The 13,223-nt window shown below is 41.7% G+C and overlaps 2 protein-coding genes across 9 annotated transcripts; one reads left to right on the top strand and one right to left on the bottom strand.

Annotated features, from left to right (window-relative positions):
* The first annotated feature begins 46 nt into the window (after positions 1-46).
* Positions 47-9,723, top strand: tnnt3b (troponin T type 3b (skeletal, fast)). 8 transcript variants are annotated; one of them, XM_028957244.1, is made up of 16 exons: positions 71-151; positions 1,158-1,197; positions 1,498-1,508; positions 2,196-2,210; positions 3,119-3,253; positions 4,285-4,302; positions 4,663-4,683; positions 5,258-5,276; positions 5,400-5,445; positions 5,537-5,653; positions 5,751-5,828; positions 5,905-6,018; positions 6,380-6,489; positions 6,647-6,737; positions 8,523-8,563; positions 9,554-9,723. In XM_028957244.1, the coding sequence occupies exons 2-16, from the start codon at positions 1,178-1,180 to the stop codon at positions 9,588-9,590; spliced, it is 873 nt and encodes a 290-aa protein (XP_028813077.1). In that variant the 5' UTR covers positions 71-151; positions 1,158-1,177; the 3' UTR covers positions 9,591-9,723. The 8 variants fall into 8 exon arrangements, with proteins under 8 accessions (XP_028813078.1, XP_028813077.1, XP_028813076.1 ...); XM_028957243.1 differs by lacking the exon at positions 8,523-8,563 and adding an exon at positions 7,980-8,020 and having other exon boundaries at positions 72-151; XM_028957245.1 differs by lacking the exons at positions 2,196-2,210; positions 8,523-8,563 and adding an exon at positions 7,980-8,020 and having other exon boundaries at positions 47-151.
* Positions 9,724-10,336: 613 nt separating this feature from the next.
* Positions 10,337-12,052, bottom strand: LOC114766445 (myoblast determination protein 1 homolog 1-like). The gene is made up of 3 exons (XM_028957251.1): positions 11,435-12,052; positions 11,267-11,345; positions 10,337-10,962 (listed from the first exon to the last, which is right to left on the bottom strand). Exons 1-3 carry the CDS (start codon positions 11,999-12,001, stop codon positions 10,751-10,753), a joined length of 858 nt encoding a protein of 285 aa, XP_028813084.1. The 5' UTR covers positions 12,002-12,052; the 3' UTR covers positions 10,337-10,750.
* Between the last annotated feature and the right edge of the window lie 1,171 nt (positions 12,053-13,223).

Here is a 13,223-nt window from a genome sequence, read left to right on the forward strand (position 1 = left end):
GCAGCCAGCCTCGTTCGAACTCGCAGCCAATAAGACTCCTTGGAAGATCAAGTATCAGTATAACACAAGGACTTATTCGCTGTGAGAAGTTTGCAGAACCTTACAGCCAGTCTCCGCCACCGGGACGCTCACTTCTTGCAGCTTTCTTGAGGTAAGAAGGAGAGAGTGGGGGGAAACCTTGGTATTCCATCCAAACCTGGGGGTGATGTCTATCTTTTTCTAATTTGGTGTGATGAAAGCATGACTAGCAACTGTTACTTGGCTCAGACGACCTCAAAGTCTGCCTGTCTGAATGAATGGGACTGGGATGGGAACATTATGTGAAGTGATGGAAAGTTAGGAAGCTGGGCTATGACTGGATATTTATGCTTTAGGAATATGGAGTTGTTTGTTAAGTTTTCTCATACATATCTGAAGGACACGGATTTCAAGTTAAGGTTTAAAAAACTTTTTGCAGACTGGTGTTGGTGTCAGTACTGGCAATTAGACAACCTCTGATTTGACTCCAAAAGACCAACAATGTACTGGTCTGCCACAGGTTCCATGTCACACAGACCAACAGTATATTACATCCATGCCCATGCGTATATATACACTGAGAATCTCTGTAGACAGTGTAATCTAAATAGAGCCATATGTCTACATTATTTTTGGATAGAGGCCTGAAAAAAATACAATTAAAAGTTTCCAATTATAACCGTCTCTGTCACAGCCCCATAAGGCAGAGTTATGGGGAAATATGGCAGCTATTTGGATGCAAGGCGTCTTCGCTGATGCCGTGAAATCCAATACAGGGCTGATCCTTAAAGACATCCACAGCTGTGCCTCATTGCTCACACACTGGCTTGGAGATCTCAGCCTGTCTAATACAGAAAATGTTCCATATAAAACAATGAATGCTGTGTTTGTAGTGTAGTGTAGTGTTATTTGTTTCTTGTGTAAGGCTGAATTGAAATTACTGAGGTTAAAACTTTTCTGAAGTGCAAGTAGGTATGACTTAAGCTATGGAACATTGTGGCCTTTTTTGACCTTACTTTTGACCTGTACCTTGACTTTGAGTTTGGAAGGACAGATTGATTTCATTGTTTATGGGCACTCACCTAATGGGTGCAGGGCCTGTTTACTAATGATCTCACAATATTATTTTATTTTTTCAGGTGTAAATTCTACTGTCATCATGTCTGACACAGAGGAAGTGTAAGTAAAGAAGTTATAATGGTCAATGTAGTGGTCAGCAGCTGTCAATTTTTAGTTTAAAATGATGGTGAACCAGAATTTTACACAAATTTAAAGGGTCACCATATTTTATTTCTTACTCTTAGTCCAAACTTCTAGTCCATATTTAACAGACATAAAAATCTATCCCTCAGAATGTATTTCTTATTTTTTTAAGAAGCTATCTTTACAATGTCTTTGTCTGAATTTAATAATTTTTTTATGGCATGTTTTTAAAAATTCTAATTGTGAATTTTTATTTCTTTAATTTATTTTTACCAGTGCGGTTGAGGGTAAGTTGGAGATTTTAATGACATCCTATTATTTTATATTATTCTACAAATAATAATAATGTTTCAAACAAATGCATATGTTATTGTTATTTTTGTTGTTGTTATAATCAAATCATTTTTGTACTGTACTTCCCTCTGGTGGTGGAGAGGAGGAAATGCAACTAAAACTTGGTCAAATTTCACTTCTCTTTGACACTTTCATTGTCTCAGTATGTAAAATACCTCTTGTATGGAACATTTTTTATTTGAATTGCCTTCAGGAAGATTGTATGCCATGTTGCCATCTGCTGTTGCAACATTGGCAGTAGACCTAGCCCAGCAATTCTATGTTTATGAATGAACTGACAAGTTCAGTCACAGGCCACAGGTTGTGAATAGTATAGATTATTGACAATTTATTTAATTTCTTGACACCAAATATTATTCACATCCTTGTCCTGTAATTGTCCTGAAAAGCTCTGCTACCATACTGTCCTCCAAAGCTGACTGTATGTTTTATATATTTAAGTGCAAATTTTTGCATACTGTAGATGTTTCATAGTCGGTTTTGGAAGACAGCATATGTATGGCCAGCATGATTCTCTATACAGCTATGTTGTAGCCTTTAGTTTATTTCCAGTATCCCTGCCAAGCAGGAGACAAATTGTAATTGTATTCCTTTACTGCTTTTCTTTTCGGAAAATGAAGATGTCGATGGGGAAGGTAAAAAGAAATACAGATAATTAGATCTGATCTCAATGCCTCCTTATACTAATTTTACAACCTTTCCCACCCTTAATTTGAAATGTGTTTGACGATTGCCTGTGTTTTAGACATAGGTCAGCTTTCTAAAGCACTAACCCCTTGCTGTTATAAAAGGGCTGCTATAACTTGAAATAGAATGGGACTCAGAATCACCTCCTATTTAACATTGCTTTTATTGATTTGATGGGATTGGCCTTCATTCAGTGAAGAATGGCATTCCAATTAAACCAACCCTATAGACTTGTAGGGCACACTGACCCAGAGGCACTAACCAGTTGTTGGTGATGATGGTCTGAACTGCCAAACACAACCCAAACGCATTTTGCAGACAATAAAACCAGCTTATTACAATACATGCTTTTAATGCTGAAGAGTTTTTATCTTGCACTAAAAAATTGTCTGTCAAACACAAACTAATTAAGGGTGACACATGAATGACTTACTGGATGAATTTCTAAAACTCAAACAACTGTATTTGGGCATCGAGAGAAGTCATGTTGTTTATTCTGGCATGCAGTAGGTAGCTCTCTAAGTCCAGGTATCTCTGGTAGATATTGCCGTTCACCATCTAATCTACATGTTTGTTCTTCTCTCTACTTTCTTCACTGTCACTGCCAGCTGGACTTTTTATTTTCAGCAGAGCTGTCTGTTTTCTTTTTCTAATCTTGTCCTCTGTCTTATCTTCAAAATCTCTTTTTTAATCTCTCATATTTACTCCTGGGGTGTTTTCTCTTCCTCTCCATTTCCTTGCACCAAATTTATCCTTTAATCTAATGCCCATGTATCTCCTTGGCATTCCAATAACAATAATGATAATGATAAACCTTCCTCTCCCTGGTTGCTTGCTGCATGCTGCGTGGCTATAGCCGAAGAGGTAGTGGAGGTAGAAGTAGCCCCTGAGGCGGCTCCAGAGCCTGTGGTAGAACCAGAACCTGAGCCAGAGCCTGAACCAGAACCTCAGGTAGAGCCAGAGCCTGAGCCAGAACCAGAGGTGCAGGAAGGTATGTGGCATGGGTATTCATTCATCCTTACCCTAAATTTAATCTCAAAAACACAATTAATATGTAGACTGACTCATTTAGAAAACTTAACTGATGAACTTGCTGTCAACTAGTCTCAACCCCCCGAAATCTTTAACAGTTACTGGAGGTACCTCCTCTTCATAACTGTCCATTATGAAGAAGACATGGAGATAATCTCTGTAGAGTGAGTTTTGTGTTTCTCAGTATAAAAACACTTCCGAAGAGTGCTTTCAGCAGCTTGTCAGTCACCAAATGCTTCCATTACATGCAAAGTAGGAGCTTAGAAGGCATTAGGAACTTTCCAGAGATACAGTACTAATATGGTGAACTTCATCACAGCCTACTAGACATTTGTGGCAAATGCCCCTCAGCTAAACCCTTCTCGCTTCCTCCCCCTGCTTCTAACGACATTGGGAGTTACTGTGGTGCGTCTGTGGTGTGACTCTGTTGTCCTTGTAACAGTCTGACAGCAGCATCAAGCCATAATTCAGATGCACTGCATGCATCCTGCTTAAAGGTTGGAGGGTATTAGCACCTCCATCTTTGGCAGAGTGTACCAGACATCAAAGGGACAAAGAAAGTATCTGTATATTTTACAGAAAAGTTTTCTTTTGACCACATTGTACAAGAAGCGTAATCTGGTCACACCAAATTTTTAACATGTAACTTCATACATGTTAACATGTGATGACGGTTCTTGTTGTAGGTGCCTTTTTTGTCCCTTTAGAATTTTTATGAAGAACATGTTAAGAAATGTTATCTTCGGCCAGAGTTTTTGGCAAGGTGATGAATCATGAAATGGACTGCCTCTTGTGCTTCTGCAGTTGTTTTAGCATTTAGCGTTGAGGATTAGGTGCTCGAGAAAAGGTCATGTCCAGCAGACAGCAGAAATGGGTACTACGCTTAGTGCAGCATCTTTTTTTTTTTTTTGCAGTGGCTGTTTTTGAGGCCATGTTTGTGATGCTAATGTTCTCTATTTTGCTCTTGCTTTGGACGCTTGCTGCATGCAGAGACCTATGAAGAGGAAGGTATGTTGACAACATTTTTTTCATGCATTTTTTTGAGGGGCTGTAGCTCTGCAGGTCTAATAATTAGAGGAGAAGGTACAGAAAAGGTCATGTATCACCCACCCAACCTCCGTCCAATCCAGCTATGGTGTCCACCGAGACAGCATGGTGTACACCTAGCACAGGAAGACAGGAACACTGGACCGTGATAAAAAAAAAAAAAGCAGTTCACACACATATAAGCATCAAGTGATGATGTATCGACATGGAAAAAGGGTGAAAGAATATTAAATGCTCACATTCTGCCTTTAACCACTGCAGTGACCTCACTGTTCATGTTTGCTTTGCTTCTTTCTCTTTGCATGATATGCCAAAAACCAGTGGAGGAGGGAGAACAAGATGGTAGTTTGTATTTTCCTGCAAGGAAACTTTGTGCAATTTGCTGATGCTTATGCTTGTATTTTTCTCTCGGTTTCTCTTGGGGTGTGGGGGTCGAGTCAAAGAGCTAACACAGTGAACAACCCACAAAGTTCTGAAACACTCACTAGCGTGTACTGCATATGTATTTAACAGTAAATCTGAGTCACGTCACTAAATGTAACTTAAACAATGGTGCTTTTACAAAGATTCGTACAGATACCAAAAAAAAGGTCTTTTACTCATTTACTGATGAGCACCTTCTCAGTGCTTGTGTTTTCTTTTTAGATGTTTCATGTGCACATTAATATTTTTCCCCACTAACTCTTTTAACCTGACACAATTGAAAGTAAGACTTTAAAGTGGTTTACTTTCGGTTTAAAGAAAATTATACAAAACGGCAACTCTAGCATTGAACTGTAACCTGAAATAACTGTCCATTCTTGTGATGATTAACGTAATCCCCTTTGGTTGTTGCCTGACCTCTTTTACAATGATGTGGAAGTCTAACACTGTAACATGTCCTTCTCCCCCCACTGTTTCTTTCAATATGGAACAGAGGAGAAGCCAAAGTTCAAGTAAGTATTGAATGCGGTTATTGAAAAAGTAGAGGAATATGCAATGATCCACATTTTCACACTTCCTCTGTAAATCAGACAACAGCGTTGTGTTTAGCTGACATGTGGCTTAAACGTTTCCAGGCCCAGTGCTCCCAAAATCCCTGATGGTGAAAAAGTGGACTTTGATGTAAGTTATCAGCCATCGTCTACTTTCAGACATTCTAGAAGCAGCCAACAAAGGCTGCAGTTGACAATGGAAGTGCATCCATTTCTCACAGGACATCCAGAAGAAACGTCAGAATAAGGACCTTATAGAGCTGCAGGCCCTGATTGATGCTCACTTTGAGCACAGGAAGAAGGAAGAAGAGGAGCTGATTGCTCTCAAAGAAAGAATCGTAAGGCCTGACATCTCGCATGGTTCTTGCTGTTTTTAGCAGGAACTCGGGTCAACATTTTTGTTCTTTGCATGTGCATTTGTGTGTGTGTCTACAGGAGAAACGCAGAGCTGAGAGGGCAGAGCAGCAGAGGGTCCGTGCTGAGAAGGACAAGGAGCGTCAGGCGAGGCGTGAGGTATGCGTTCTTCGGCTCAGTTCACTCACTTCTATACATCATACTCAGTGTTAACGAAAACGCTGTCCCATTACAGGAGGAGAGGATGAGGAAGGAGGAGGCAGATGCCAAGAAGAAGGCAGATGAAGATGCCAAGAAGAAGTCTGCTCTCACTAGCATGGGCTCCTCCTACAGCAGCCACTTGCAGAAGGTCAGATACAGATTGTAGGGGGAACCATCATTCCCTGAAAACTGAACACTGGGCTGGCAATCTTTCACAGTTAATTCATTTTATTAACAAATGGTTGAAACTATATCTTTATTTTATTTCCAATCATGCTTGGAATGTATGAATCTACAATGTGCAAAAAATTAGTCTTCCTAAAAAATTATGAGCTGAATAGTGGATGCTCCATCTGGCAGGTTTGTTTTACTGGTTTAGCTATACATTTTTGAATCACCAGAAACACAATTCAGTTGGGATCCAGGTGACAATGATGACAGACAATTGTTCATTTTTTCAATTTAGCAATATGCATTCATAAGGTACTGACATTTACTGATGCCTACAGGCTGACCAGAAGAGAGGAAAGAAACAGACAGAGAGAGAAAAGAAGAAGAAGATCCTGGCTGACAGACGCAAGGCTCTAAACATTGACCATCTGAATGAGGACAAGCTGAAGTGAGTTCTTCACATAGCAGGGAAGGTCATAAATTTAGTCTGAATGTAACATTCCATCACCTGAGAAGATGTCAGACATGTGAATTGTTGGGGAAGTCGGTCGGTCTCAAGTTTTCGTGTGCATTAGTCTCATCTGTCTCTTTTTTTTCTAAATTAGGGAGAAGGCCAAGGAACTCTGGGAGTGGATGTTCACCCTGGAGTCTGAGAAGTTTGACCACATTGAGAAGCTGAAAAGGCAGAAGTATGAGGTGAGTGGGTCGGGTCAGGTCAGGTCAGGTCAGGTCCTCCTGGTCTGCTTTTATTCTTCTGCACTCTGTTTTTAATGTTGTGAACTGATGAGTTTGGTCGTATGGAAGACTTCTTCTTTCCATAGTTATGTTAGTATGTATGATGTGATGTGTGCTTATAATATTGTTCATATTGTTCCTGTGGCCATCAGACATGAAACCATTACCTCTCATCTACAGTCTTTAGTGCACTCTTGCTGTGTCCACATATTCATTCTCAAACATTTCAGCATGGAAATAGGTGTGGAACTGGTCAGGACTCACCTGTTTTAAATGTGAAATAGATGAAGGGGAAATGTTACCACAACGGAAACTAAAAAGCTGAAGGATCAAATCATCATTGTCCTGATTCATACAGATACATGATCCTTTCTGGAAAGGATTACAAAGAAAGAAAGGTGCCGTAAGCATCATCTAGCAGTCATGTTTCAGAATGCAGCTACCCCTGCCTCATCCTGTTCTTTTTAACATTTATTAAATCCTCTAGTGGCATAGGAGTGAGTAGCTACATCCATTTTAACTACATGCTCTCGAGATTCCAAAATAACATCTGGACCTGTGGAGACTGCAAAATAACATCACCACCTGGATTTACACAGCAAATAAGCAAGAGGCTCCCATTGGATGATTATTGCATGTATGATTACAGTATGTTTCAGGTAACAACCAGTTTTTTTAACCCGAAACTGATGCAGTGAGGCACTTCATTTCTTACACAACCATGTCAGAAGACATATCTTCTGGTTGTGGAAATATTTAAGAAGGGTCAAAACATTGGCAAATTATTGGCCAATCAAAGAAAACATCGGAAGAGACTGTTGGAGCATTTCCACACACATGGTGTGATGGGAACTCAAGGGATTGGGAATAAACCGCTGTATAGCCTTAAGAAAACCTTCTTCCCTGATGTCACGGGCATACTCCATGATGACAATAACAAAAAGCAGTCCAAACACACATTACAGTGAGTAATTACTTTTTTCTTTGGACAGGCACTGTAAAAGGATTCAGTTCATTATTACACACCTACACCAGAATACAATTAAAAAATTTTAATTTATAGAATTCCAATAAAATCTACAGTTCTAGAATGGCTTGTATAGATTTCCAGAGATCCAAAATCCCATGGTCCTCAGTGAGACCCACCACTGTTTAGCGGAGCTCCTCGTGCAGATTTGAATGTAGCTGTGCTTTGATCCCCAGGTTACAACACTACGTAAGAGAGTGGAGGAGCTGAGTAAATTGTAAGTAAAACTGTCAGTGGCTGAGCAGCCTAAGGCACAGGGTTGAGTCTGGGTCAGAACGCATGGGTCTGTCTGCATGGGAAACTCATGGGAAGGCCACGGACATGGAGACAGCGTCTGGTCACAGGTTCAATGCAGAGTGACAAGGCTGCGTAGAAGCAGGCTGCTTAGAACATTTGGGGAAAAACAGGTGGTGCAGACAACCTTTTACCTCGTCAGGTAAGTGGGAATATCTGGAAGAGAAGGTCCTTCATTGGTCTTAGCAGACAAGAAGAAAGCTTCATGCTTCGATGTGCTGCTTTTTGGGCTGGAAAACATGCAGAAAATGTGAGAACGGTGACCCTCGGGCAGTAAATCATCACGGATATGTGCTGGTGTGTGTGTTTGGCTCTGGGTCTTCAGCTCAGTTCCCATCAGAGGAAAATTTGCTGCAATACAGGTGAGGGGCGTGGCTTCGCACGTGCTGTGTCCTCGTATAAATGCACTGATGTGTTGTTTTCAGGTCATCTCTCTCAGAAACCGCATTGACGAGCTGCAGAAGCAGTAAGTAAAACGGCTCCAACCCCCTCTGTCGGCAGCATGGTAGACTCATGCACCTTCTGCCCCACCTGAGAAGTGCATTTGTCATCACTCCACCCTAATCTCATTCTGAGTAGAACTAGCACTACTCAGCCTGGCTTTCACACCACCTCAGATATACCGCGTTGCATTCGTCACATGGACTAAGAATGAACAAAAATGTCCTAAAGTGGCGGTTGCCTACAGAGTCCTTTCTGGGAGAGGTAAGTCAATAGGAGGACATTTTTGTTTAGTACCAAACTCACTACACCCGCTAAAGCTTTAACCCTGCGGTCTGAATGTCCCCAATCGCCACCGAGCCATGCACTAAGTACAGCAGGACTGAGTGACAAGTCACAGCGCGGCGACTCCAAGGTACTTAATTTATTTCCATTGCTTCCTGTACACTACCACTTCTGTACTGTATGCTAGCATACATGTAGTGGCAGCATGACAGGAAACTGCGCTCTGCTGTATTGTCCATGTTTCCTTTTAAGGACAAAGAATATTAGGGTTTCTTTATTCTTTTTTTTTTTTTTTACATGTATTTTGTATGTATTGGGAAAAAACATGATCCAATCATTCAAGTTAAAGTAATTTGTATAAATGAATGATATTTTATACATCATTTTCTTTGTCCTTAAGTGCTGGTATAATTCAGACCACATTATCCATAATGTTTTTATAACTGACGATCCTTAAATAACAGTTCATCTAAAACATTATGGTAAGTCCTGCATGGAGTTGCTGCATGAACTTTGAAGTGTCTTTCATTTCACTCTATGTGTCCACTCAGAGTCCACAGCTCTCAGTAGGATATGAATTTAGTTAATAATGATCCCATGCAAAAAAAAAAAAAAAAAAAAAGGGGCAAGCAGTTTGAAGTGCCTGCTGCGCCGCGGCCTGACAGCAGGTGGCGCCCGTGTGGCGCGTCCCGGTCTCTCACTGGCGCGTTTCCGCTCTCGCCGCCTGCAGCAGCAAGAAGGGAGCCGCCGCCCGCCGCCGGAAGTAGAGCCCCCGCCTGCGGGTCCGAAGCCGCCCAGGCCTGCAGGGAGACAGCGGGCATCGTCGCTCCGCCCCCTCGCTGGACTGCTGTTAGGTTCTCATGGGGCTTTTTTGTAAATAAAGTTTCACCCTTCAGCATGGTCTGTTGTCATCTTACTGTGCGCGGACTCTTTATATTTATATCATCTCAGCCAAGGATATGAAAAAAATAGTCATATATGTAAATAATGATTGCATAAACGTTTCAACCAGAATCAGCGATAAAATAGATATATTCATAGTTGGGGGTCCTAGTGAACCGGAATTGATCTCTTCATCGATGGTAACTTGAAAGCACGTTCTAAGTCGCTCTGGATAAGGGCGTCTGCCAAATGCCGTAAATGTAAATTTAATGTAAATTATAATAATCACACAGTTTATTATAAAAAATAAACACACCGTTGCTGAGAAGTTAGAGCTGTTCATTTTAAGAATTTATCTTCATTGCATTTTGAGTTTTTATGGCCTGGTGATGCATGAAACGTCACGAGGCTGAATAAGACGAAATAAATACCTCAATAAATAAATGATATTCGGAGTAAAAAAAACGAATACAAACAAAGTAATAGTATTATGAACTTGATTAATTATATTATATTATTTTCTCCATTCATCTCTGATCCCGGTTTAAATTAAATCTCCTTTCTTAACGAACCTCACGTTACAAATTCGTCTTTCGTTTCCATTCCAATCACACAGTTAAAAATAACATGGTTTCATGAGTATAAATATTTATTGAAATTGTGAAATTGATTCAATTTATTATAAATATAAAGTATAATATCCCAGCAATCAGAAGCGGCATTAAATAAATTTCTTTGGCTTTTCAGCAGCGCAACTATTCACACATTTGTACAAAAATGGTCCTCGTTTTCCACTCATCGTGAGGAAGAATTCCCTTTGCTCCATCATTCCCGAGTTCCTCGTTCACGCCGACATTCCTATTCCCTGCTGTACACCAGCATACGACCAGGAACCCGAACCCGGCACGTCTGCTGCTGCTGCTGCCATCTGTCATCTGAAATCGTGACAATCATCTCGCCATCGTGACCGTGGCACCCAGTCGAACCGTCTGCAGCCTGCTGGTTGAGTTCTGATGATCAGCTATTTCCAGCAACGTTCGTTTCCTCACAGCGTCTGGAAGGTCGGTTGGGGGTCCGGGTGGGCTGGAGTGGTGGGCGGGGCCGGTTCGGCCAGCGTGGATGCGTCCTGCGGGGGAGACGGGCTGCCCTCGGACACGTCGTGCACTGCGGGACAGGAGCCCGTGTCTGTCGTGATTCTCTCCACGATGCTGGACAGACAGTCCAGGCTGGAAATGACCGAGCTTTTGTTGCTGGAATCTGGGAATAAAACGTGCGGCGTGAAATTCAGACCGTGAAGCCCCGTCACCTCCTCCTAACAGCGGGGTGAACCTGAGGTGCCACCGTCCCCACACACTGCTCCCCGGGCGCCTTCCACGGCCGCCCACTGCTCACCGAGGGTGATGGTTAAATGCAGGGGACACATGCTTTTGTCACCGTGTGCTGCGCTGCAGTGTTTCACAATGACGACCACTGTTTTACTTGCACAGACAGACAGATAGTTCGCTTGGTTTATGGATCGTCGTGTCAGTGTGAACGTTGTCACGTTGTTGGTCACACTCACCATTTGGCGTCTGGTTGAAGAAGTTTCCGCTGAAGTTGCTTCTTCTGGTTGGAGCGCACGGTGGCCCGCTGAAGTCCACCTACAGAACCCGGAGCAGATGTGCACGTTAGTTGTGTGGGTGAAGTTAGTTGGGTGAGGTTAGCTGTCTGGGTGAAGTTAGATCCTCACCATGCCGTCGGAGCAGCTGGACCTGGGGCTGGACGCGTCCGAATCGCCGCTGTAGTGGTCCAGGACCGGGTAGAAGTTCTCCTCTTGTCCGGCGCGGAGCAGGGCCTGCAGAGACTCGATGTAGCTGATGGCGTTCCTCAGGATCTCCACCTTGGGCAGCCTCTGGTTGGGGTTGGTTGACGTGCATCTTTTGAGGGTCTCGAACGCGTCGTTGACTTTGCCGAGTCGCCTGCGCTCCCGCATGGTCGCGGCTTTCCTGCGGTCCGCGTTCGTGGTCTTTCTTTTGCAGGCTTTGCATGCCCACAGCAGACACCTGCCAGCCTGGTGGTGCCCGCTTGGTGCCCGGATGTGCTCGTCTTCGTTCTGGTGCTGCTCGTCCGGCTTCAGCAGACTCACCTGCACCAGCCTGGGGTCCAGGTCCTCGAAGAACTGCATGTCGGTGGAGTTGAAGCAGGGGTCGTCATAAAAGTCAGCGGAGGTGATGGGGAAGCCGATATCCAAATCCATGCCGCTGGTTTCCTCTGCTTGTACTCGGCTGTGACCGCTTTCATCGGCAGTAGCGCGCATGCGTCACAGGGCGGAGAGGAGAAAGCCCTTCAACTGTCCGGGAGCTCGGAACTGCACTTATACTGACCTGCCGGTGGTGGGCATGCTGCAGTGCGGACCCTCCACACAACTGGCCAATGGCGGAAAAGCTTCCACAGAGGGGCGTGACCATTTTTATAAAAAAGAAAATATATATAATGTGATATAGTGTGAACATTAGAAATGTTAATTCGTTTCAGTTTAAACGAAATATATGCAAAAACTTTGTTAAAGAAATAAAATAAAAACAAAATAGTAATTCCCACGTGGTTTTAAGATCCCACGTGTTTTTTTTTTTTGTTTTTTTTTACATAATGGTCAGAAACTAAGCAAGAAAAATAAAACAATATTTGCATTTCCTTTTTCATACACATAATATATATATATATATATATATATTTCCCAATTCATTTCTAATTCACTGCAACCTTTAGTTTGCCTAATAAACCACATTCATACAGAATATAGTTCATTCTTCTTGGTTCTTTGGAAAAGAGAAGTTTTATATGACACAGGAAGTGACACAGTAGAGGGCGCTGTATCGTAGGTTTCTGTGAGCACCAGGATGAGAAAATAACATTGTGAAATCAAATTATTTTTAATTCGTTGTTGCTAGTCCAAAAGTCTCACAAAATTATTGTAGAATTAAACTAAATCAGAATTTAAACGAACGCTAATACATGGCGAATATAAGTATTGACGCTTAAATTTAATATTGTTAAAATCAAGGCATGCTAGAGCTGCACTCGATAATATTAATATTAATAACATGTTTATTATTCGAAGTAAAAGAAGAAATTATTATTTTTATAGCACTATATTTATATTATTATCAATAACAATGACCCTTGTTATTATCATTATTACTGATCTTGTTGTAGTCAGGGCTACTATAAGATGAACACAAAAATATTAAGAATTTCTACCACCGAGCTCACAACAGTGACAGGTGACCTGGAGGAATTTGCATAGTTCACACAATCAAATCATTACTATCATATAAATATGTTATTATAATCGCGGGAAATGTCTAATTAAAAGACCCATGCCAGTCTCTGCTCAGATCCACGTTAGATATTATTTAGGACATACAAAATATTCACAAATTTAGGATCTGTGATTTATTTATTTTTAATAACGGGGTTAAATTTTTTATTATGTATTTATTATTATGTACTATGTTTATTTAGTGGTATTGAAACAG

Source organism: Denticeps clupeoides, chromosome 16 (assembly GCF_900700375.1).
Source record: "Denticeps clupeoides chromosome 16, fDenClu1.1, whole genome shotgun sequence".
Lineage (NCBI taxonomy): Eukaryota > Metazoa > Chordata > Actinopteri > Clupeiformes > Denticipitidae > Denticeps > Denticeps clupeoides.